The sequence below is a fragment of the Aethalodelphis obliquidens genome, unplaced genomic scaffold (genome assembly GCF_003676395.1).
Source record: "Aethalodelphis obliquidens isolate GAN/ISIS:26980383/991018 unplaced genomic scaffold, ASM367639v1 scaffold9, whole genome shotgun sequence".
Lineage (NCBI taxonomy): Eukaryota > Metazoa > Chordata > Mammalia > Artiodactyla > Delphinidae > Aethalodelphis > Aethalodelphis obliquidens.
Genome location: NW_020837953.1, coordinates 11178980 through 11206299, shown reverse-complemented (window position 1 = coordinate 11206299; position 27320 = coordinate 11178980). Strand labels below are relative to the sequence as shown.

General features: G+C 35.0%; 1 protein-coding gene across 1 annotated transcript in view; it reads right to left on the bottom strand.

The window, feature by feature from the left end:
* The window catches only part of FAF1 (Fas associated factor 1), a 488997-nt gene that overhangs the window by 73156 nt on the left and 388521 nt on the right, over positions 1–27320 (bottom strand). The window contains exons 16-17 of the mRNA XM_027108597.1: positions 19847–19983; positions 15170–15258 (exon numbers count right to left, since the gene is read on the bottom strand). Of these exons, the coding sequence (XP_026964398.1) occupies positions 15170–15258; positions 19847–19983 (226 nt within the window). The remainder of the gene's footprint in view (positions 1–15169; positions 15259–19846; positions 19984–27320) is intronic.

Below are 27320 nucleotides of genomic sequence, written 5' to 3'. Positions count from 1 at the left end.
ATAAGATTACCATGAAAGCTAAAAGACAGTATTTAGAGAAAGTAACTAGCATAATGCTTGGCACTAGCAGACACTTAAACACATGCTTGTTCCATTCTTTAAGGTACTTCAACTGACATCCTTGCTTCCCTAAGAGGTAGAAGTTTGGAATTTAATACAGAGTAATAAACTGCTCAGGATTAAAGCTCACGAAGGCAGAGCTGGAATCTTTTCCACTCTATGTCAGTCCCCAGTAGTGTCCAGCAAGTTCTGAGCTCAAGAATAAACAAGATTGCCAGCCCTCAGCAATCTCTCCATTCCCTGCACTCAAAAGTACCAAACACCCATGTGTATTGTGTTGTCCTTTAAAAAAAAATTATTATAGTAAGATATGTGTAGAATACAATTTACTATTTTAACTATACAATTTAGTGGCATTAATTACATTCACAATGTTGTGCAAACCATCACCACTATCTATTTCCATAACTTTCTCATCACCCTAAACAGAAACTCTATACCCATTAAGCAATAACTTCCCAACCCACCCCATATCTCCAGTTCCTGGGCTCTAATCTATTTTCTGTTCTTATGAATTTGCCTGTTCAAGACATATTAGTGGAATCATAAAATTTGGTCTTTTGTGTCTGGCAGTTTTCATTTCAAGGTTTACAAGGTTCATCCATGTTGCAGCATATATTAAATCTTTATTATGACTGAATAATAATCCATTGCATGCATATACCACCTTTTGTTTATCCATTCATCTGTTATTAGACATCTGGATTGTTTATACCTTTAGGCTATTGTGAATAATGCTGCAATGAACATTCGTGTACAAGTTCTGAGTCCCTGTTTTTGATTCCTAGAAATGGATTTCTGGGTAATGTGATAATTCTGTTTAACTTTCTGAAGAACTGCCAAACTGTTTTCCATATACCATTTTACATTCTAACCAGCAATGTACAAGGGTTCTAATTCTCCACATCCTTGTCAACACATGCTATTTTCCATTCTTTTAGATTAAAGCCATCCTAGTGGATGTGAGATGGTATCTTATTGTGGTTTTGATTTGCATTTCTCTAATGACTAATGATGTTGAGCATCTTTTCCTGTGCTTATTGGCCATTTGTGTATCGTCTTTGGAGAAATGTCTATTCAAGTCCTTTGTCCATTTTGAATTGTGCTGTTTGGCTTTTTTGTTGTTAAGTTGTGCGAATTCTTTATATATTCTGGATATTAAATCCTATTATATATGATTTATAAGTATTTTCTTCTATTCCGTACGTTGTCTTTTCACTCTCTTGATAGTGTTCTTTGATGCACAAAAGTTTTAAATTTTTATGGACTCCAAACTTATCTATTTTTTCTTTTGTTTTCTGTGCTTTTTCATGTCATATTCAAGAAACCATTACCAAATCCAAAGTCATGGTGATTTCCCCCTATGTTTTATTCTAAGAGTTTTATAGTTTTAGGTCTTAAATTTAGGTCTTTGATCCATTTTGAGCTAATTTTTGTATATGCTGTTAGGTAAGGTTCAACTTCATTCTTTTGCATTTAGGTATCCAGCTTTCCCAGAACCATTTGTTGAAGACTGTTCCTTCCCTATTCAATGGTCTTGGCGCCCGTGGTAAAAAACATTTGACCATACATATGAGGGAATATTTCTGGGTTCTCTTTTCTATTCTGTAGGTCCACATATCTATCCTGATGCTAGTGCCACACTGTTCTGATACTGTAGGTTTGTAGTGAGTTTTGAAATCAAGATTGTCTCAGTGATTTTGGGTTTCCTGAAATTCTGTATGAATTTTAGAATGGGTTTTTCTGTTTCTGCAAAAATCACCTTTGGGATTTTGATAAGGATTGCACTGTATCTGTAGATCACTTTGGAAAGTGTTGTTATCTAAACAACATTAAGTCTTCCAATTCCATGATCAGGGGAGGTATTTCCATTTATCTAGGCCTTCTTAATTTCTTCCAGCAATATTTTTAGTTTTCAGAATACAGGGCATGGGCCTCCTTGGTTAAGTTTATTTCTAAGTATTTCATTATTCTTAATGTTATTGTAAATGGAATTCTTTTCTAAATTTCCTTTTCAGATTCTTCATTGTTAGTATAAATACAACTGATTTTTAATTTTATACCCTGCAACTTTGTCAGATTTGTTTATTAGCTCTAACAGTGTGTGTGTGTAATCTTTAGGGTTTTCTATATATTAGATCATGTCATCTGTGAATAGAGATAATTTTACTTCTTTCCAATTTGAATGCCTCCTATTTATTTTTCTTGCCTAACTGCTCTATATAGAACTTCCACTACTGAATAGCAGCGGTGAAAGTAAACATAGTTGTTTTGTTCCTGATCTTAGGGGAAAGGCTTTCCAGTGTTTAACAATTGGGTATGAATGTCAGCTGTGGTTTCTCAAATATGGTCTTTATTATGTTGAGGAAGTTCCCTTCTGTAACTATTGTTTTGTTTGTTTTTATCATGAAATGGTGTTTGATTTTGTCAAATACTTTTTCCTCATCAAATGAGTCTCATTAATACTAAATTTACAGATTATGTTGTATAATAGTATGAACACACAATATTTGTGAGCATATTCCCAGTTCAGTCTTCATGTTAATTTGTGTACCTCATAATTCATTGGCAAAGAAACAGACTTTAATTCATTTAAAATAGTGAACTTAATGATACTGGCCCATGTGTAAACCATCAATTTTAGGAAAATTTCTAAGATCTTAATTTTTAGATAACAAAAATAAGCCATAATATATATATATATTTTTTTGTGGTACGCGGACCCCTCACCGCTGTGGCCCCTCCTGCTGTGGAGCACAGGCTCCGGATGTGCAGGCCCAGCGCCCATGGCCCACGGGCCCAGCCGCTCCGCGGCATGCGGGATCCTCCCGGACCGGGGCACGAACCCGCATCACCCGCATCAGCAGGCAGACTCCCAACCACTGCACCACCAGGGAAGCCTAGCCATAATATTTAATTAATACTAGTAATAGTTTATTATCTTTACCTTTTAACTAAAAGGTAATTGATATTGTTTACAATATTTCACCAAAGTTATTTATATCCAGTTTGATGACTCCTAGTTTCAGCTGTAGAGTAGCTTTCACATCCCATTTTTTTCTTTATTTCTAATAACTTAGAAAATTCCAATTAGAGATTATTAAGAATATAATCTAATGCTTGTTGGCTTTTTCAGTTGTATCTGAATATTTGGATCAAATAAGGACTCAAATTATAAAGACACTTCTCATACAGGGCTACTTTTTTTTTTTTGGCCACACGGAGAGACATGTGGGGTCTTAGTTCCTCAACCAGAGATCGAACGCACGCTCCCCTGCAGTGGAAGTGCGGAGTCTTAACCACTGGACCACCAGGAAAGTCCTCATACAGGGCTACTTTAAGCTATATCAGACTTAAGTCAATGAGTTTATCACACTCAAGAGGCAAAGACTTGACCGTTTAACCTTGGGAGATAGTGGTAAGTAGATTCCTAATTCATTTTTTGGGTGCTCTTCCTCTAAAAAGTATTTCTTCTTGAAGCCTTAAGGGATTGGAAACATCCTCTATTATATATAATCTATTTCTTTTACTGAGGAATGAAGAAGATTATCAAGTTTTTGGAAAGAATCAAACTCTTGATAATTAAAGCCATGTGTACCACAGTTCATTTTTTCCTAAGAAATCTTGAAATTTTATTCTCAAAATTAAAAACTATGGTATTTTTAGCCCCGAAAAACAGGGTTAGGATGCTCAAGAATATATTACTGAGATATAAAATTTGAACAAGGCCCTTGCATTTTTACCTTTATTATTAGAGTCATAAAAAGTTTTTATCACATGCCTCATTACAAAAACTTATGCTCATACCTTTCCCTTAGGGAAGAGGACTGCAAACTTTATTGTGCAGCAGAATCAACTGGGGGGCTTGTTAAAACAGATTACTGGTTCCCACCCTCATAATTCTGATTCAGCAGGTCTGGGGCTGGGGCCTGAAAAATTGCATTTCTAACAAGTTCCCAGGTGACACTCTGAGATCTGACTTAGATAACCAGTATACTTGTTTGAGAAGGAACGTCTTAGACTCCTTTTGCATTATTTAAACGGTTTACCAGAAAGATGTCTACTTGAAGCTGCCGAAGATATTAGCAATTTTCATTATTTCTTCAATACCATATCAAGATTTGAGGGGAGTATTATTAATTACTAGCTATTCATTTCAGTAAAGCAGTGTTTAGATTGACATTCAGATGCAATCCTTTTCATCTGAATAGTCATAATCTTTCTTGCTGAACATATAGTTTGTCTTCTTTTTTAAACCAGCTTGATTGAGATATAATGCATTCATAACACACAATTCACATGGTTAAGGTGTACAAGTCAATCAATGGTTTAAAGTGTACATGTCATAGATATATGCAACCATCACCATAGTCAAATTTAGAACATATTCATCACCTCTAAAAGGAACCACACAAACCTCTGGCTATCACCCTCCTATATTCCAAAACCACTTACTCCCCACATCCAACTGTAAGCAAGCACAATTCTACTTTCTGTTTCTATAGAGTTTCCTACTCTGGACTTATTATATGAGTCCAGAACCATATAATATGTGGTCTTCTGTGATGAGCTCATTCACTTAGCATAATGTTTTCAAAATTTATCTGATATTGTAGCATGTATCAGAATTTCATTCCTTTTTATGGCTGAATAATATTCCATTGTATGTATATACCACATTTTGCTAACTCATTCATACCTTGATGAATATTTGGGTTGTTTCTATCTTTTGGCTACAGTAATGTTGCTATAAACATTCATGTACACATTTTTGTATGGACATATCTTTTCACTCCTCTTAGGTATATAACTAGAAGTGAAACTGCTGGATCATATGGTAACTATGTTTAATCAATTGAGGAAGTACCAGACTATTTTCCAAAGCAGTTTCACCATCTTATATTCCCACCAGCAGTCTACAAGGGTTCAACTTTCTCCATATCCTCACCAACACTTGTTATCTAACTTTTTGATTCTAGCCACTGTAGTTGCTGTGAAGTGGTATCTCACTGTGGTTTTGATGTGCATTTGCCTGATTACCAATGATATGGAACATCTTTTCATGTGCTTATTGGTCATTTGCTTATTTTCCTTGGAGAAATGTCTATTCGGATCCTTTGCACAATTTTTAATGGGAGTAATTTACCTTTTTATTATTGAGTTGTAAGTGGTCTTTATATATTCTAGATACAAGTCCCTTATCAAATATATGATTTGCAAAGATTTTCTCCCAATCTGTGGGTTGTTTTTGCATTTTCTGGATGGTGTTCTTTGAAGTAATTTTGTCATCAGTACTGATTCTACCTTATCTTTTAAAATCTAACTCAGAACTTGCAAAATAATCATTGTTAAAACTTCTCTGGTAATATACATTTCTCATTGATGAACAGAATGAAGAGATGATTCTACCTCATATATATATACGTATAACAATATGCCAAGAACCGATTCTCACTTCGCACACAGTAGTGGTTTTATCTAACCGAAAAGCAAGATAGTGAGCACAGTGTGGTCACTGCTCTTCCACAGACCATCCTATTGCCATTGCATGCCATCCAACAGTGCCATTTGATGAAGTACTTCCCTAGGAACTTATTCTCCTCTCTTGTTTGAGCATTTTTTTTTTCTACTGTTAACTTTGTAGTAGCTGGATTTACAAGTTTCTTGTCAGGAGTAATATTTGAATCCATTTTTACCTCAGAGTCCAATTTGTAAGCAATTTCTCCTGGTTTGGTTACTTCTCTGACTTAAGCAATAAAATTTAAAAAATTGTTTTAGTGGTAAGTATTCTTTTTTCTCTTGCTCTGAAAAAAATCTATTGATTTAACAGAGAGGTAGGTCATTGGGCTTTACTTACAAATGAAACAAAAACTTTGAAGACCTCATGGTTTTATGATAAATTTTATAACAGAAACAGTGGCACTAAGGGTAAATAGATTGCTTTTCCTATATAATCAATTTTCATACATTTACTTCTCAGTCAAAATTTTCTTTTATAGAAGCTAGTGTGAAATCATTAAAATCAGAGTCAGCTGCCTTGGCATTTCCTATACTAGCACTATAGTTCTCTGAATTATGTTTACACTGATGTTGAAGTAGTTCCAACTATCTGTACTGATTTACAGTATTTATTATAGTATTTTCATCACTGTTTTTATGCTTCAACGAACCACATGTAAGCCACGATCAATTCTGGTGAACTAAGAATATAATATAACTAATTTACCAAGGAAAAATGAATGTAAACTTAAGAATAACACATGAATGACATGAAAGTTCAGAAGCCAAATCAACTGCCCCAGTTAAATGAGTATTTGTCAAGACTAAGCAACCAATGCAATTCTTGTTGTACATGAGGAGTCTAATAAATTGTAAAAGATACAGTGAATGAAATAGGATTTGGAGGGATACCATAATTTATTTTACATTTCAAAATGTGAAATAAAAGTGAACAAAACTGATTATGTTGCTTGTTCATTCCTGCTTGGAATCCTTGATAGATAGCTGAGTACACCAAAAGTCTAGGAAACACACTGAAAAACACTGCCTTAGAGATTAGAACTATACCTGATATATAGGAGGAACTTGAAGAATGACTACAATTACTATCTTATTTCTTACCTATACTACCTGCCTCATAGCTTGCACTGGCAGAATGCAAGAGCCCTTCTGTGTTCCATGTCAAATTGCTTATATAGCATGTCTAGCTCACCCTAGCTGGGTGCTCCTGGGGCTTCATCAACTTGGAACTGCTGGGTTGTAAGTCCAAGGACCCTGTCTGTCTTGCTCACAACTGTGTTACTGGTGCCCTACATCTGGTGCATAGAAAAAGACCAATAAATATTTATGAAATGAATATATACAAGCAAGATGAGCGAAAACATCATCTTCTGTGATCTGGGCCTAACTATGGAGAAAAATCATTGGATGAAGAACCCTTTTAAAACATTTAGGGACTTCCCTGATGGTCCAGTGGGTAAGACTCCACGCTCTCAATGCAGGGGGCCCAGGTTTGATCCCTCGTTGGGGAGCTAGATCCCACATGCATGCTGCAACTAAGAGTCTGCATGCCACAACTAAACGTGCCACAATGAAGAGCCCACATGCTGCAAGTAAGACCCAGAGCAGCCAAAATGAATGAATGAATAAATATTTTTTTGAAATTAAAAAAAATTTATGCACCCAACATAGGAGCATCTAAATATATAAAATGAATATTAACAGACCTAAAGGAAGAAATAGATAGCAACACAATAATAGTGAGGACTTTAATACACCCCTTTCATAATGGATGGATCATCCAGACAAGAAACCAATGAGGAAACACTGGAGTTAAACAACATGTTAGACAAGATGGAGTTAACAGACATATATAGAACACTCCATCCACAAGCAACAGAATACACATTCTTCCTAAGTGTACATGAAATGTTCTCCAGGATGGATTATATATTAGGTCACAAAACAAGTCTTAACAAATTTAAGAAGAGTTAAATTGTATCAAGCATCTTTTCCAACCAAAGTAATGTAACTAGAAATCAATTACAAGGAGAAAACTGGAAAATTCACAAATATGTAAAGATTAAACAACATGCTAATGAACAACAAATGGGTCAAAGAAGAAATCGAAAGAGGAATCAAAAAAATACCTTGAGACAAATGAAAAGAAATACAACATAACAAAACTTATGGGATGCAGCAAAAGCAGTTCTAAGAGGGAATTTCATATCGACAAAGGCCTACATCAAGAAACAAGAAAGGTTGTTGGAGAACAACCTAACTATATCTCAGGAAACTAGAAAAAGAAGAACAAAGTTGTCCTACTAACAAAGTTAGTAAAGGGAAGAAAAATAACAAAAATCAGAGTGGAAAGAAATGAAAGAGAATAAAAAGACGACAGAAAAGATCAATGAAATAAGAACTGGTTTTTTGGAAAGATAAACAAAATTGACAAACCTTCAGCTAGACTCACCAAGAAAAAACGACAGAAGTCAAAATCAGAAAGAGTATACATTACAACTGATACCACTGAAATACAAAGGATCATAAGAGACTACTATGAACAATTATACACCAACATATTAGATCACCTAGAAGAAATGGATAAATGTATAGACACATACATAATGTATAGACTGAATCATGAAGAAACAGGAAATCTGAAAAGATCGATTTAAGGAGATTAAATCAGTAATCAAAAAATCTCTCAACAAACAAATGTCCAGGACCAGATGGCTTCACAGGTGAATTCTACCAACATTTAAAGAATTATTAATTCCAATCCTTCTCAAACTCCTCCAAAATATAGAAGAGTAGGAAACACTGCCAAATGCATTTTATAAGGCCAGCATCACTCTGATACCAAAACTGGACAAGGGCACCACAGGATTGGAAAATTACAGGCCAATATTCCTGATGAACACAGATGCAAAAATCCTCAACAAAATATTTCCAAACTGAATTCAATGACACATTAAAAGGATATTACATCATGATCAAGTGGGATTTATTCCAGGGATGCAAGAGTGGATTAATACACGCAAATAACTCAATGTGATATATACCACACTAACAAAACAAAGGATAAAAAACATATGATCATCTCAATAGATGCAGAAGAAGCACTTGACAAAACTCAACATCCATTTGTGATAAAAACTCTCAACAAAGTGGGTATTGAGGGAATGTACCTCAACAAATTAAAGGCCATTTATGACAAGCCCATAGCTAACATCATACTCAACTGTGAAAAGCTAAAAGCTTTTCTTCTAAGATAAGGAACAAGACAAGGATGTTCTTTTCATTTCATTTTTATTCAATGTAGTATCAGAAGTCCTAGCTAGAGCAATCAGGCAAGAAAAAAAAATAAAAGCCATCAAAATTAGAAAAGAAGAAGTAAAACTGTCACTATTTGCAGATGTCATGATATTATATATAGAAAACCCTAAAGGTGCCACCAAAAAACCGTTTTAGAACTAATAAATTCAGTAAAGTTGCAGGATACAAAATCAACATACAAAAATCTGTTATGTTTCTACATGCTAACAACAAACTATCAGAAAGAGAAATTAAGAAAACAATCCAATGTACGACTGCATCAAAAAGAATAAAATACCTAGGAATAAAAATGTTCATACTACCCAAAGTAATCTACAGATCCAATGCAATCTCTATCAAAATTCTGAGGACATTTTTCACAAAAATAGAACAAAGAATCCTAAAATTTGTATAAAACCACAAAAGATTCTGAATACCCAAGCAATCTTAAGAAGAAGAAGAAGAAAAAAAAGCCAACAACAAAGATGGAGGCATCAGGCTTCCTTGATTTCAAACTATATTACAAGGCTATAGTAGTCAAAACAGTATGGTATTGGCATAAAAACAGACACATAGATCAATGGAACAGAACAGAAAGGCCAGAAATAAACCCATGTATAAATTGTCAATTATTTTATGACAAAGGAGCCAAGAATATACAAGGGGGAAAGAACAGTCTCTTACAAAAATGGTGTTGGGAAAACTGTACAGCTACATGCAAAAGAAAGAAACTTGGCCACTATCTTACACCATACACAAAAATTAACTAAAATTGGTTTCAAGACTTGAATTAAGATCTGAAAGCATAAAACTCCTAGTAGAAAACATAGGTAGTAAGCTCCTTATCATCAGTCTTGGCAATGATTTTTTTGGATCTGACACCAATAGCAAAGACAGCAAAAGCAAAAATATACACACAGAAGAGTACATCAAATTAAAAGGCTGTTGCACAGCAAAGGGAACCATCAACAAAATGAAAAGGCAAGCTACCGAATGGGAGAAAATATTTGCAAATCATGTATCTGATAAGGGATTAATATTCAATATATAAATAACTCATACAACTCAATAGCAAAAGAAACAAACAATCTGATTAAAAAATGGGCAGGGATTCTGAATAGACATTTTCCCAAAGAACATATACAGGTGGCCAACAGGTACACCATGTTGTACTCAACATTACTAATTATCAGGAAAGGTACTCAACATTACTAATTATCAGGAAAATGCAAATTAAAACCATGAAATATCACCTCACACCTGTTAGAATGGCTATTATCAAGAAGACAAAAAATAACAAGTGTTGACGAGGATGTGGAGAAAAGGGAACCTTTCTGCACTGTTGGTAGAAATGTAAATTGGTGCAGCCACTATGGAAAACAGTATAGAGCTTCCTCAGAAAAATTAAAAATGGAACTACCATATGATCCAGAGATTCCACTTCTGGGTACTTACCTGAAGGAAACAAAAACACTAACTTGAAAAGATATATGCACCTCCATGTTCACTGCAGTATGATTTATAACATCTCAGACATATAAGCAACCTAAATGTCCATCAGTGAATAAACGGATAAAGAAAATGTGGTGTGTGTGTGTGTGTGTGTGTGTGTGTGTGTGTGTGTGTGTAATGGAATCTTATTCATTCATAGAAAAGAAGAAAGTCTTGCCATTTCTGACAACATGATGGACCGTTGAGAACATTATGCTAAGTGAAATAAGTCAGAGAAAAATACCACATAATCTTACTTATATGTGGAATCTAAAAAAAAAAAGAAAATCAAGCTCATAGATACAGAGAAAAGATTGATGGTTGGCAGAGATCAGCGTGAGCGGGCTGGAGTGGCTGATTGAGAGGTGGGTAAAATGGATGAAGTTAGTTGAAAGGTACAGACTTCCTGTTATAAAATAATTAAGTCATGGGGGTGTAATGGACAGCATGGTGACTGCAGTTAATAATACTGTTTTGTATATTTGAAAGTTGCTAAGAGTAGATCTTAAAAATTCTCTTCACAAGAAAAAATTATAACTATGTGTGGTGATGGATGTTAACCAGACTTATTGTGGTGATCATTTTGTAATATATACAAATATTGGATCATTAACATTGTACATCTGGAAATAATACAATGTTATATGTCAATGATATCTCAAAAAAAAAAACAAAAAACAAAAAAACAACCACCCTTTTGTGAGCAGAAAGCAACCAACTACAGAAAGCCATCTATGGTATTCTCAGCTATCCATTTAGTGCTCGAATCATTAACAGTTAACTCAATTAGCTCTTCTTCCTTAAAGTTACTTCTGGGTATTAGATCTTCTCTGACTTTTACACTTTCAGTGAAATTCTGATGTTTAAAAATACTGACTTTTGTTTTTGTTTTTAATCTCACATATAGATTTATACATAGCTATATCAGGGAAAACTCTCCTAACAAAACTATTGATACTATTCTTGCTAGCTTCAGGAAGTAGTCCAGATATATTTTTAAAGAAGCCTAATAGTGAAAGATCCTTTTAAAGGTTGGTCTGTTGTATATGTTTTGCTTTAGTTTTTGCACAAAGATACTGTTTTTATTCTCTATCTTGTGATGACTTACTCCTGTTTTAAAGAAAACATCAACAGAAGCCAGAATCTGTATCCTGTTTATCATTGTTAGTTCTGGAAAGAGAATGGGTATGACAATGGTGAGATTTTAAACAGATGAAAGGAAAAGGAGTTCAGTGCTTCAAACAGTAAGATAAAGACAAAACTTAGGACAAAAAAGTTACACATTCCATGGGGCAAACACAAAGCCAACAATTTCCTTTGGCAACACAAAAAGCTGCCTTGAGCCAATAAACCTACCCTCTCTGTGCTGTGGCAGTACTGTTTTTAAGTCTCAAATCAGAATCCTTAAAGGGTAAGCCTAAAAAGGCCCCTCTGGCATGTGTTGCCCATGTTCCACTAGTATATTCTTACCATTACCAAAGAAATGAGAATGCTGTTCCTGACCTTGAAATCTGCCCTGATCTCCAACATTTGGGTTTTGACAATTACAGAGATATTGTTTAGATACAAATTAATCAGAGTGGTTAGGCTGGAAAGGGGTAATTCTTGCACCTACGATAGAGGATTCTAAGTAAATTAGTGTTGAATGGATGAATGAACAAATGAATTAAACCACAAACAGATCAAGAGCTAAATATAATAAACTCTTGATAATCAGAGGTTTTGAGATTATTCACGGCTAAAAAAATAGTGCATATGAAAAAACTGACTCCATTTACATGTTAGAAAGCATCTATTGTTTGGAACCAAGCTGTAATCAAAAGCAGATGCTAAAATGTGGCCACTGTCATATAGTGATATTTGCTTTTCTCCTCATCCCTTCTTTGCAAATAGCCCCTCACTAGAGCAAAGCACCTCTCTGTCCCCAGGACCTAGCCCAGTGCTATATTCTTCATAGATGCTCAGTAAACACTTATAAAACCAAACTAATACCATTAATAAAAATGTCTATGAATAAATCTATATGGAGATAGTTCTGTCAAAACAGAGGCTCATACATAATTTATACTTCCTGGTTAGAGACAGAACAATTAGCGATAAAAAGGTTAGCCCATTCTGAGCCATTGAAGAATGACTCAGAGTATGAATATGCTTTGGGCTTGGTTTTATTTAATAAAAGCTTTATGTAATATAGGCATCTCTGGTTGCACTAATACAATGGTATCATTGAAATGACGGACGTAACTGAACCAAAGATAAGTTTAAATAAATTCAGGCCTAGGAAGCCATCCTTCAAACATGTTCACAATTTAATTTTAACTGTATGCTTAAGTCTTATTTGAAATTTTTTATAAAGTAAAGCTAAATTCACAATTACAAGGGACAGTGTTTCTTATCACTTACTCAGCAGATACCAAATCATGATCTGTGCATAGTCTAAAAGAAGTTTTTAAACTTAGAAAAGCTTTTCTTAGGAACTCTACTTATGACCTGAAAGATAACTTTCATAAGACACTCTAAAAACAAAAACAAAGAGAAATCTTTTATCTCTTGCAGTTAAATTTCAATAAAAAATTTCAATTATACGGAGTCTTAGATTTTTCCTGTAACCCTCATATTAAGTTTTGTGCTCAGTATTAAACGAATTAAAGTCAATTTTCTTACCAATGAATTATGAGGAACACAAATTAAAATGAAAGAATGAACTGGGAATATGCATGCAAATATTGTGCATTCATATTATTATACAGCATAATCTGTAAATCGAGTACTAATGAGACTCAAGATTTAAATGGCTGAAGAATGTGTTTAGTGAATTATTGTCAATCAATGCCTCTATTCCAGGATAAATGTAATCTTGAATGGCAACACACCTATTATTACAAATTCCTAACTAAGTACAGTACTTCATTATTTCAAAATGTCAGTGTCAATTTATAAAGTAACAGATAAACACCATTCTACCATATACCCGATTACCTTTCCCTCAGAGTAAATGAAACACTATTAAGAAAAATTACAAACAACATTTTTACAGCAATAAAAGGAATCTACTCAGTATTAAAACTCTAGGTATAGTGCTCAGAATTTTCATATTTGTTAATGTGGATACATCAGGTTTTATATCATTGTAATCAAGTATTATTTTTTCAAGTCATATTATTTCATGTAAATTCTTTCAACTATTCATTTATTCAATCACTTACAAACATTTTTTGAGTGCCTACGTTGTCCTAGGTACACTGTTAGAAGACAGAGTTACAAACATGAATACGATACAACCCTTGCTCTTTAACTCACAGTCTAGTAGAAGACAGAGACAAGTAAATAAAGTTAAATACAACAGTACAAGGTTAAATGGAAATTGTTTATGTTTTTCCCATTTGTAATAGCTAAAGAGTATTGTATTGAAAACACTCATTATACGCGGAAACTTTTCATCATTGCTCAGAAATCAAACTCTCCTTTATTTGTTCTATGTAAATCTTTCTTTAAAAATTAAAAACAAAGAGAAAATTAAAAAGAATAATTTGATGGATATACAAACTTAGCATCTCAAATTAATAAATGATAAGATTTGTTTCATATTTTATCTTGAGACTGTTTTCCAAATCCAGGAATTTCTTGACTGATAAAGCACTAATAATTACTTGAGATTATTATAGATCCTACTAGCTGTGTGACCCTTGGGTAAATTAACTTAAACTTTTTGATCCTCAGTTTTCTCATCTGAAAAGTAGAGATGACAATACCAATCTGTGTTGGATTATGTTCCATTTGCCCCTCAGTATCCATGCTGTACCTAGCTTTTTGCCCAGGGAGGTTCACTTGCCTGCCTTTCAGTTTCTAGTTGGGTTAGGTCAATAGGAGGTACCAGCAGTATAAAAGGAAAGGGAAGCTATTCCTTAGCTTCTTCCTTACCAGTTCACCAAGGGTTGGCTATCTCTCTCTAATAGAAGCGATCCTCTTCATATACCACCTTCTCCTAGGCCTTTAGGCCTAAGGGTAGCAATGGCTTCCTTTAGCCCTAGAGTGTACTATCCATTGTTGACTCCCATAAACTCTGCCCATATCTTCATAAATAGTTCCCTTATTAAACTCTTTTCAAACAACCCAGTTTGAAAGTGTCATCTGTTTCTAGCCAGAACTCTGACTCATATGCAGCCTCAAGGGATTGTTTTGAGGATCACATGAGATGATAAATGTAAAGTGCTTTGCGTAGTGCCTAGTACATTACAGATATTCAGTAAGTGTTGACTACTATTGTCATTATGAATATTGCTGTTATTATTCTATTTGAGGTTCCATGCTCATCTCATCTATACCATCTAAATATGTTCGGGAGACTGCTAAATTCAGAATTCTGGTGATCTTTTTACTAATTCTCACAGTGCTTCAAAAATATGTTCAAGTGTAAAATGTGTTTATTGCTAATCAATCTCAATACTTAAAAAGAGTAAGAGGACCTTAAAAGTGAGTGAAAAACCCATATAATAGATTGGATTTCCTGCACTGTAGTTTCTTCTGTAAACATGCTTCAGAATTCGTTTCCTGTAAATTGACCTCCTGCCATCAAATCTAGCAAAGTATAAATGTCCATAAAGTTAAACAAATTGTTGGGTCTTGGGTCATGAAAAGAATGGACTGAAAGGTAAATTCAGTGGCATAAAAACCCTTCGTTCATGTGGAAACACATCTTCATCAATGCCTTATTTATCCATCTTGACATAGGCAAGCATCACCATTTGACAAATCATCTCAACAAAATCCTATTAAAGGTCTACTTAACCTTTCACCTTACCTCATCCTTTATATCTTCCTGTTGCTGGGCCGTGAAGATCTCCATTGCAGCCATGAGTCTCATCATTAACTCATCCACTGTTGTGTTACCTAGCAACACATGGAGATAGCCAAACTTCACATTAAAATCATTATAAAATGGAAAGTCATTCTAGAATTAATCAGTAAGGAATAACTACAGTCTAAAAAAATTACAGACTGGCATGCTAATAAAAACTTTCATGTTTTCACTGAAAAGTTTCATATTTTCAGAAAGAGAACAAAGCAGTATACTGGCAATTAAAATTTCAGAATACTTAGATTTGAGGGAACAGTCTCTTACTTAATAAGCAGGACTTTCAGCACTACAAGAAGAATATCCAAGTCATGAGGATCAAAGTATCTTTCAAGTTAGGAAAACGTATCTACTTAATAACGCTAGCAACAACTACCATTTGTTTATATGCCAAACAAATTACATTAAGTGATTAGGTTTATAGATATAAAATCTCATTTAATCTGTACAACAATTCTATGAAGGTGTTATTATAATTTTGAGTGTAACGAGAAGGAAAATGAGGCTTAGAGAGCTCAAGTAACCTGACTAACCAACGTCAAGTTGGTTAAGTTATAGGGCCAGGATTTGAAACCATATGAGTCTGACTCAGAAGCCTGTCTCCTTTGCCATCTTAGCATACTGTTTACTTAGAATTATCTCCTATCACTAAAAATTCTTTGGTGAAACAAGCAGTAATTCAATTTCTGAAAAAAAAATTTTTTTTTTCCCAACTGATATTTTTCCCTTTCAGCTGCTTTCAAATGACTATGCTATAATCTTTATAGAGAAGGTATTGTAATGTTTGATTTTCTTGAATGCTATTTTATCCCTGTCCAAGTTTGTAACAAACATATAGCAAATATATGCCATTTCTTGCATGCATTAAGTTCTGTTATTTGCTTTGGATGCATCTACAAGAGAGAAGGAAACTCATGAAGATACATAAAGATATAGCAATTTTTCTTTTCTTTCAAACCTACAGGCAAAAGAGCCTGTCTTCTCCAGGGCCTGAGAAGGTGTCTTCTTGTCCCGTTAATGGAATGGCCACCAACGAGACAACATTCTTCTGTATTCTTCCAGAGTAGGGTTTGACTAACATAATCTTTCAATGGTCCTTTCCCAGTTTCCCTTATGACCACTGGCAACATGCAGTTAGGGAGCAGCTGCGGTCCTTAGCCAAAGAAATAATCTAATTTGGTCACATCAGCACTACTCTCTCAATAAATGAGCTAGAGAACAAGTATTATCTTGGTGTGATATCATGTTACCAAGAAAGCAGAACTGGTTTTGTAGTCAGAGTTCTAACCCTAGTTCTGCTACTTATAACTACATGATCTGGTACCTAGAAATTGCCTAGCACATGACAAGGGCTTAATAAATATTCACTTAGTAAACAAATGAATAAGAGAAGAGGGAGTGACTTTAGCTCTCTAACGATCAATTTCCTTATCTGCAAAATGAAGATAACACTTCCTCTGTAGGGTTCTTAGAAGGATCAGAGATAATGTAAAGTGCCTGGTACATAGCACACACACAATCACTGACAGTTATTATTAACAGATATAACAAATGGCAAAAAGTTTAATAAGAGAACCTTCAACGTAGATTTTGTTACCAGGCAAATCTTTGGGTTTCCATTTCTTATTTGTAAACTGTAGTGACTAACAACGAGTATGGGGCATGAATACTTTGTGGAGGGTACTAGAATCATCAATGGGGAAATAGTATAATTTTACAGGTACTACACACTGGTCATTAATTTTCAGGCTTAAAGCCACTGCTTATCAACTATGCTTCAGCCCTAACTATACAGGCTCATTGCCAAACTGTACTTGAAGGTATTTTATACCTAAGCCCTTAATGATCCAAGGTGGAGAAAGGTTCCAGTTAATGCAGTTCAGGGAAAATTTATTTTTTATAGCCTATTGCAACAGAACCTCTTTATACTCTTAAAAACTATTGAGATCCCTGAAGAATTTTTATGTGGGTTATGGTTACCAACATTTACTGTGTTAGAAATTAAAACTGAAATTTCTAAAACATATTTATCAATTCATTTAAAAGTAACAATAATAAACCCATAATTTGGGGCTTCCCTGGTGGTGCAGTGGTTGAGAATCTGCCTGCTAATGCAGGGGACACGGGTTTGAGCCCTGGTCTGGGAGGATCCCATATGCCACGGAGTGGCTAGGCCCGTGAGCCACAACTACTGAGCCTGTGCATCTGGAGCCTGTGCTCTGCAACAAGAGAGGCCGCGATAGTGAGAGGACTGCGCACCGCGATGAAGAGTGGCCCCCGCTTGCCACAACTAGAGAAAGCCCTCGCACAGAAACGAAGACCCAATACAGCAAAAATAAATAAATAAATTACTAAACTCCTACCCCCAACATCAAAAAAAAAACCACCCATAATTTGTTAATATAAATATCACATTTATGAAAAATAACTATATGTTCCAAACGAAAAAGTTCAGTGAGAAGAATGTTATTTTTTTTAACATTTTTGCAAATTTCTTTAATGTCTGGTTTAATAAAATGCAACTGGATTCTCATATCTATATCTACATTAAACCAGCTATAATGTGTTGTCTTGGTTGAAATTTATGAAGCAATTATGGCCTCACATAGATATATAGTTGGAAAAAGGAGGAGTATTTTAATAGATAATTGTAGATATTTTTCTTTAATACACCCAAACTGACAAGTGGAATTTATTTCAAGGTTAGGTATGTGAGGAATTTGAAACCGTTATCAATGAACTTATTGTACTTTGTTATATTAAAATCCACTGGTCTATTTTGCCCTTTGAATGGATCTTTTACTCATGCATGAGTTTATAACATTATGCATTGGTCATTTGGAAAATATTGGTTCACGGAGTCATGCATTTCTTCTGAATGTTGACACATCTAATTTTATGATATCAAAAAAATCACATTTATTATCATCACCATTGACATCACCAGAAAAGTATTTAAGCTGTCAATCTTAAATGGAGGATATAACTTTTTGCTTAAAAACTCAAATTTTATCATTGGCAACAAATGTTGTCAGTTCTTTTTCTTGAAGTAACAGACTCACTTTGTTCATCCTGGAGAAATGTCTGCCCATTGCGTCACACAAACTATAAAGACGGTTAAAAATTAATAAAATAATAATTTTAAAAAATGCACATACATGGAGGTGAAAAATATGACTACCAGTACAGTTCTGTGTCATGGCCTTGATTTGTGCTAAGATGCCAGCAGTTTTACACAGCACTGATTTTGTGCCACTTAGTACAAATGTCAATACAGTAAAAAAAAAAAGCAAAAAAAGAGTCTATCAAAAATAGACCTTGTAGATTCCCTGAAAGGATCTAGGGGACCTCTAGGGTCCATGGACCATGCTTTGAGAACCACTACTGACTGTAATATTGCTGGAAATATTACAGCAAACAGGAATGAAATATTATCTTAATTAATATGAAATTAATTAATATGATTAATTAATATGATAACAGGAAAGAAATATTATCTTCATTATCTATTTACTCTATGCATTTTGTTCCCGCAGCAGGTCTTCTTTAACATTGTTTGTGAAAGTGAATGCTCTAGCTATAGAGAAAACATAAAATACCAGAGGTTTTGTTTTATTTGAGTTTTAAAGGCACTTGAATTTATACCCCTTCCTCCATTACATTATCTGCTACAGAACTTGTGACTTAAATAGGGGCAGAAATTAAGTATCTCAGACACAAGCTTTAGTTTGGAGCATCTGAAACATCCTTTTCCCTGTGGCATAGAAAAGATACTGTTTTCAATGTAAGCTTTGCCATGTATAAAGGAATTTTTTATACTAATCCTTACATTAGTAACATAAAAAATATCACTCATTTTTTGGGTAAAGAATGTGTGCACTGTGATTAAATTGACAGGCATCCTATAGCTTCACACCTCAGGGTTGCATTCTAGACGTGGATTCACACAAATGAGGAGAAACGACTGCCACTGTGAACTATTCAATTCACAATATCCAGTCACTGGTTTTTCCAGATAACTAAAGATAAGGATTTCCTTCAACCAATCAACGTTACAGCAAGAAATATATATGTGTGTGTGTGTGTGTGTGTATGAATGAAATATCGTATTTGATGACTGATTATGGCTTAATTTCTAGTTTAGAAAATTTAGCAGTTCTGAATATTTAACATGATTATCCTATGTCCCAAGGGCTGTGCAGTTTTATTAAGATGTTTCTGTTGGATTTTCATGAAGCATATTTCATAGCACCTATACTTTTTTTTTTTTTGCGGTACGCGGGCCTCTCACTGTCGCGGCCTCTCCCATTGCGGAGCACAGGCTCCGGACGCGCAGGCCCAGCGGCCACGGCCCACGGGCCCAGCCGCTCCGCGGCACGCGGGATCCTCCCAGACCGGGGCACGAACGCGCGCCCCTGCATCGGCGGGCGGACTCCCAACCACCGCGCCACCAGGGAAGCCCGCACCTATACTTTTTGAAGATATTCTTTTTCCGGGTGTTCTATATTTTAAAATGCAAAGATATTCACCAATAGAGAATTACTTTCAGCTTTGATGGTAAATATTACAAGGTTATCACATACATAAGGAGACACTCTACTTCCCTTGTGATATGTACTTTACCTTGTATCACATTTAACACTTCATTAGATGATCGCTTTCCCATAATAATCAGAAAAAGTGGAAACTGATCTGTTTTTTGAGTCCGAATGGTTTGTGCAACAACGCTGCCAAAGTGTCTATTGCACATTGTCAGAAATCTAAAATGATACAAAATCCAAAGTTAGTTTCATTTCAGAGTTTAATAAATTTATCACTACGCTAAGAAAAAATTCATTGTGTTTTATTAGCTATATTAAAATTAGACAGTCTGATATCAATATGTAAAATATTACTGTATTAAGTTTTCAACTACATCATAAATGGTATAGAAATGATTATCCTACAGAAAAGCAGGCCACACACCCTATATTACCCTAAACTATGAGAAAAACAAACAAAATGAATTTTAAGAGGAAAAATTTCTTAAAGAGGACAAATATCAGGTGGTAAAAGTTAAATTAACCGGCATCATCCTAGTCTAAACAGGATCTAGCAACATTTTCACAAGTCCTTAGAATCAAGAATTGTACTTTAGAATTGTGTTTTCTCCAGTAGTAGGAGGTCTTCTAGTTTCATACTTGGTATGGGATAAAAATAATAATTCTAAGCTTTTGACCAAAAAAAGCTCAGAGATATTAGCATACTGAAGTCTAGCATTAGTATTCTTAACACGATCTGGAATAAATGAAAAAACTGATAAAGCTTTTCTCTTCTATTAGAGGACTGTTTGAAATTAGCATTTCTTTCAAGAGAAAAGGGTAGCTTATGATATGTTTTCAGATCTGATGGTAAAAAGTAAATGTCATAATAATAATGAATTATGAAAGACCAAATGCAAATATAGAATGCTTTAATAAGATCCAATTTAATAAAGTCTGTAAAAATAATGGACTTTTAATAACACAGGTCACAAAAGGCAAAACAGTGGAAATTCTGGGGACTAGCCACTGGTACTGGCTTATTAATTCTTAATTATGTTCATGAAAGGCAACTTAAATCGTGTGTTTTCTTATGCCTTATGATAATATTTTAGGTAACAACTCCTCTGAAATGTATGTTCTATCTGATGAGCAAAGTCTTGTCATCACATGCATTAGAAGGTAAATCTATTTGAAAAGACAAACGGCATTAAAATGTCATGTGCTCAGATTCATTTGATATCCATATTCAAAACAGAATCAAACCTCTTAATTTTTAAAGCCAGTATATTTCTTGTCCATAGAAATTCATCCCAGAAGTTTAGGCTGAATCCTCCACAAAACCTGTGCGGTGACTACACACAGGGCCACTAGAACTGTTGGCAAGAGTGTCAAGACAAGTTAGCACCACTGCAATAAGTTCATTGGGAGGCAGGTTCATATACACATTTAGAGCAGCAATAACCGGACCCCATGGCAATCTGAAATGACAAGGCCTTTAAAAAACCAATTGTTGGCCATGAAATATCAGTGCCCCCATGAAAATTCAGATCTTCACATTCCACAACTATTATGGGATAAAAGGTGCTCAAGCAGCCTAAGTCTCCATACCAAATTTCACACCCATATAGCTTTAATTCATCAATGGAGATGTGTAGATTAGGAGACTAGAAAGTTAGGATCTCATTTTTCTTTCTGCTTCTTACTAAAATATTTGAAGTCAGTCTTGACCCTGATCTGATCATTGGCAACCTCTAAAATTAAAGATGTCAAAAAACAGTTGGAATGCCATTTCCTACAAAAGGGAGAAAATAAGTCCTTGTTGCTTTCACATCAATGGATTAAGTGGATACCACACAGTAGATGGCCATCACAGCACTAGCCTCACAAGTGATATTAAATACTAGCCAAAGAGAAGACCCCCAAAAAAGGAAGGAAGGAAAGAAGTCAGGAAGGAAGGAAGAAAAGAAGGGAGGCAAGCAGGCAGGTTGGCTTAGTGCTTTTAAGAATTTGATTTCAAGACAATTTTGTCTGGCAACTGTGTACATCCCAAATCCCCTTTCTGTGAAAATGAGCTAGAAGAGAAAATAATTATGAAAATGTGTGTATCTTATTTGGTTTAAATTAATATATAACATAAATTTCAAAACTACACGAAACATATTCAAGGGAGGTACAGCTTTCAACATCACATTAACCATTAAGCCATTCAATTACTATAAAAAGCACAGTGATCAGTTTTCTACCAGGTATTAGCAAATCATTCTAATATTTAAGAAGCAGTTGAGAAATATAAAGGGATCACACAGCCGGCTGATGTTTTCTAGTGGCCTTAACTAACAATCTGTTCTAATCGAAGAGAGACTTTGTTAAAAGTTTAATTAATTTGATTAATCTCCTATGATCATGTTTACTTTGAGATTTTCAAATTGCAATCATCGACAGCCTGTAGGGCCAATGGACAGCCCCAAATTAAAAAATTCCTACTTGTCAGTTCCTTCCATTATAATTTACAAGAACTTCACAACACAAATATCAAATCTTTCTCATGGCTGGGAGGTTCTGCTTCTTCCTCTCAAGATCATTCACAACACAAAGTTACCATTCGCAGCACACTACCAGCAGCAAAAATCCAGTTCAAAACATTAGAGCAAAATCAAACATGGGAAAAACAAGTTGTTTTAAGAGAACAAATGTGGTTCTCATATTTGTGGTATTTCTTCCTTGTGAAGATATAAAAGTGTGCCAGTGCATCTAGTGGCAGCACCAAACTTGTCAATCGAACTGCATATGGTGTTCATCAGAGTCAGGTGTCATGAAGGGAGAAATGATTTCCACAGCAATTGCATTCCTGCAACTCACTGGTCCCTGGAGGGGTGGGTGGGTAGGTCGTGGTGGAGGTGGTGGGGAGAAGGAGCGGGAAGCCTCACACTCTAGCCTTGGTAAAGAAACAAGATATAGGGAATTCCCTGGAGGTACAATGGTTAGGACGCTGTGTTGCCACTGAAGGGGGTGTGGGTTCAATCCCTGGTAGGGGAGCTAAGACTCTGCATGCCATCCGGCGTGCCCAAAAGGAAAGAAAAGAAAAAACATAATTAGTAGCTTATATTCACCAATTCTTGTTATTAGAAGGCTAAAATTGGAAAGATAAGATAAAGTGGTTTTAATCTAAAGTTTGGGGAGAAAAATAAACAGAACATCTGATGGCTAGTGTATATTAATCATTAGTAAAATTTTCAGTCTCTGAAGCAGAGATCATTTCTATCCTGCTAATGGAAACGAGGATTACTAATAAATCAGATATACGAAAAAGTAATCTCATTTTAATTCAAAACAGGATATAGTTTAGTTCTTTCAATCAAACTCATAATTACGTAAGTCAGTGACTTTTACTAAACTGTACTTCAACATAAAATACATACTAAAAGAAACACAGCAAGGGGCTTCCCTGGTGGCGCAGTGGTTGAGAGTCCGCCTGCCGATGCAGGGGACACGGGTTCGAGCCCTGGCCTGGGAGGATCCCCCATGCCACGGAGCAACTAGGCCCGTGAGCCACAACTACTGAGCCTGCGTGTCTGGAGCCTGTGCTCTGCAACAAGAGAGGCCACGATGGTGAGAGGCCCGCGCACCGCGATGAAGAGTGGCCCCCCCGCTTGCCACAACTAGAGAAAGCCCTCACACAGAAACGAAGACGCAACACAGCAAAAATAAATAAATTAAATAATAAACTCCTACCCCCAACATCTTCTTTTAAAAAAAAAAAAGAAACACAGCAATTTAGGGGGAGGGTGATGAAATTCCACAAACACTTACTGCCTACCTACTGTATACCAGGTAATGTAAAGAGGCACGTTTGATAAAAAATGGAGGCTACAAAACTGCTAAGCCTCTGTGTGAGGCTTCCTGATTATGCATTTCAATGTGACTTCCATAAGTTTAAAGGAACCTCATATATAAACTGGAAATAACACATCTTTAAAATACCTATATTCTTGTAAGTCACAGAAAGTACTCAGAATTGTGCTTAGAATATGGTAGGCCCTTAAAATTGGTAGCTATTTAATCATTATTAAATGCATCATGATATTTCACATTTTTATCATAATTATTTTCAGGATTAAAATGGTAACTTATACCTATGGGCCAACACTGAAAGATTTTTTGCATAGTAAGACACAGCATGAAAGAATTGTTGACTAGACAAATACAGTCATTGGTTTTATTTTCATTCAGAGAATGAAAGGGTAGGTATTGATATTTGAGAAATAAGTAAGTACAATTATAAATGCTGCAATTTATGTTTAGTAATGTTAACTAATTTAAAACCAAGAATCAGTATCACAATTCCTGGCTGCTTACCCTTGAATCATTAAACACATTAAATGTCTTTCTGATAATGTGTGAACCATTTGTCCAAAATGAAAGGTCATTGAGCAGAAGAAATTCACATTCAACAGTACTATAGGACTTTTCCAATATGGGTTGCCAAGTGTTTTTTGGTTGTTGTTGTTTGTTTTTTATACTACTTCTTTTGAAGTCACTTTGATTTAAGGAGGCTCTTCTCTTTAAAGCAAACCAAGCTTGCAGTTTTTGCTATAGTAATAAGCCTCATTACTTATACATATTCATTCATGTGTTTAGAGTTGGTTAAAAAACATTTATGTACAACAGTAGAATAACCAGAACACAAAATAGAGAAAGGACCTTAGAGATCATACCTATCTAGCCAACACACAATTCTCCTTTCTTCTTCTTTTCCTTTTAATAGGGAAGTTAAAGCCAAGGTCCTTTAACGTGTGAAGTAAGACTTATCAAGGTGCTAGCATTGTCAAGCATACCAAAACCAGCCAAAGGCTTTTGTCTCCTTCCACAACATCATTTCCACAAGTCTGCATGCCTATCCATTGTTCAGCTCATTCCCTGAGATGATCTTCAGCACCACTGGCATATGTGCCTTTGTCCTTTAAGGGTGGCTTTGATTTTTTGAAATAGTCCTAAGTCTTTGGTTCAAAATGAGTTAGGTAAACAAGCTGGAAGACACTGACTATAATGGCAGTGATTTGCAAGCTTTAATGGCCTAGGAATCACCTACGAAGTTTATTCAAAAGGCAAGTTCCTCAGCCCCATCCCCCAGAGATTCTGATTCAACAGATGTGGGGTAAGGCCCAGGAAACTCCCTTTTTAATAAGCTCCCAACCCCATCCAAGGTGATTCTGATATAAGTGGTTAATGGAACACACTTTGAGAAATACCGCTTTTAGGACGCAGGACTGCTTTCCTTGAAAGGCTTTAAGCTCTCTCTGAAGGTAGATTTTAAAGAAGTTGTTCCCTAAATGTTTTGGGCAATGGCATATTCACTGGACCAAGTGTCTAGTCTCCTGAGGTGATGACCACATTGAAGATGATAATTCTCACTTGATTCATTTGTATAGGTGAGCTGCAATTCGATGTGACACAAAATTACAGTCTGTGAGCTCCGGGTGATGGAGGAAAAACAAGGCCGGGTGGGGGGTGGTTTGCAATATTAAATAGAGAAGTCAGGTCTCACTGAGAAGTTGATATTTGATCAAGGATTCAAAAGAGGTGAAGGAGGAAGCGGAACACATGTCTCTAGGAAGAGAATTCCAGGCAGAGAGAACAGCAAAAACAAAGACCTTAAAGTTGGAGAGTATCTAGCATATTTGAAAGGTGACAAGAAGGTTAGTATAGCTGAAGCAGAGTAAAGCATAAAAGACACAATTGATAATTTCGACTATTTTCACACGGTAACAAACACCATAACTCGGCCAAAAGATAAATGATGAACAGGGGAAAAGATTCTGAATTTCGAACTACAGAAAAAAGGCTAATTTCCTTAATATATAAAGAACTCTTAACAAACAATTAGGAAAAGATCCACAAATAATATATAAAGACAGCTTCAAGAAATGGAAATAGTAATGGCTCATGAACATGTGAAAAAATACTCAAAATAGCTCATAATGAGTAAGTCCTAATTAAAGGTACACTAAGAAACCATTTTTCATCTGTCAGATTAGTAAAGACAAAAAAATTTTGGTAACACCTTGCATTGGCAAGGTTACAGGGAAACAGGCACTACTGTACACTGTTAGTAGGAGTGAAATTGGTACCAACTCCTTTGTGGGCAATTTGCCAGTGTCTATTAAAATTAAATATGCACAAACTCTTAATCTAGCACTCCTACAATTGGGAATTTAATCTACAGATGTAGTTTCAGATGGAAACATATGTGCATAGTTATTTACTGTAAGCTTGTAATAGCAGAATATTGGGCATAACCCAAATGTCAACCACTAGGATCTAGTTAAATAAATTATAGTACCTTATAGAATTCAAAGGAATACTATGTAGCCATAAAATAGAAAGGGTTCTTTATGAACTGATATGAACTATCTTTTAAGATATAATGTTAGTGGGAAAAGCAGGGTGTTAAATAGTGCTTACCATTTGTGTAAAACTGGGGAAAAATAATTATATATTTGTTTGCTTACATATAAAATAATCTCTGGATGGACAAATAAGAAACTTAAAACATTACCTCTAGAAAAGGTAACTTAGAAACAAGGATAAGTAGGAGACTTTTCATTACATACCTTTCTACAACTTTTGAGTTTTGATTAAAGTGAATGTATTGCCCAATCAATAAATAATTTGAAAGTAAGATAGTAACTCTCTTATAAAAATAAAGAAAAACTGCATGAAATCCCAAACTTTTAACACAATGTTAATCACATTTGTCTATTTCTTATCAGTCTTTTTGCTCAAATATATCTTTTCCTTTTTGTGGTAATCAGTGTTTAGTTGGATACAGTTTTTTAGCCTTCTATACGATAGTAATGAACCAGCATGTTAAATGGTTGAATAATATTCCATTGTATAGATGTATAAGCTGTTATATTCATAGCTATTCACCTACAGCTACATTTTTCTTTCTAGTTTTTTTTTATCATTATAAAAAATACTTACATAAATTCTTAAAGTATTTCCTTAGGGAAAAAACCTGTCTGTGAAGTGGAATTATAGGGTAAAAAGGTATAGAATCATTTAATGATTAGTGGTTCATATTGCCAAATTGTTTTCTAAAAGGATAGTATAATGCCTCTCCGTGCAAATGCAAATATTGTATCCATGTTAGAGAACACAGCCAAACTAAAGGCAAATTTAAGAAAACACAGGATGACATTTTGGGAAGATTTAATCTGAAAAGCATCTCTCACCTGTCTGTGGTTTAAGACTACCCAGTAACAGTAAACTGCTAAATTGTCTTAATAGACTAGTAGTCAGAGTTAAAAAGAAAACACAAATATCTCCTTGTTGTCATCTATAAATCACTCTAGTGGAAAGGCTTTGAGGCACTGACAGTTTAATGACAGGGCTGTAACTAATCTATAGGGACTGATTTATACTAATTTTTTTGGAGGGACAATAATCATAAATAAATAGATAATTGGCTGCCTTCTCACCAAGAGTAAGAACATAAACATGTAAGTACCCCATTTTATTTTAAGTTGGGAGAGATAACAGAGAACATTGAACCCAATGTCTTATCAAATGCA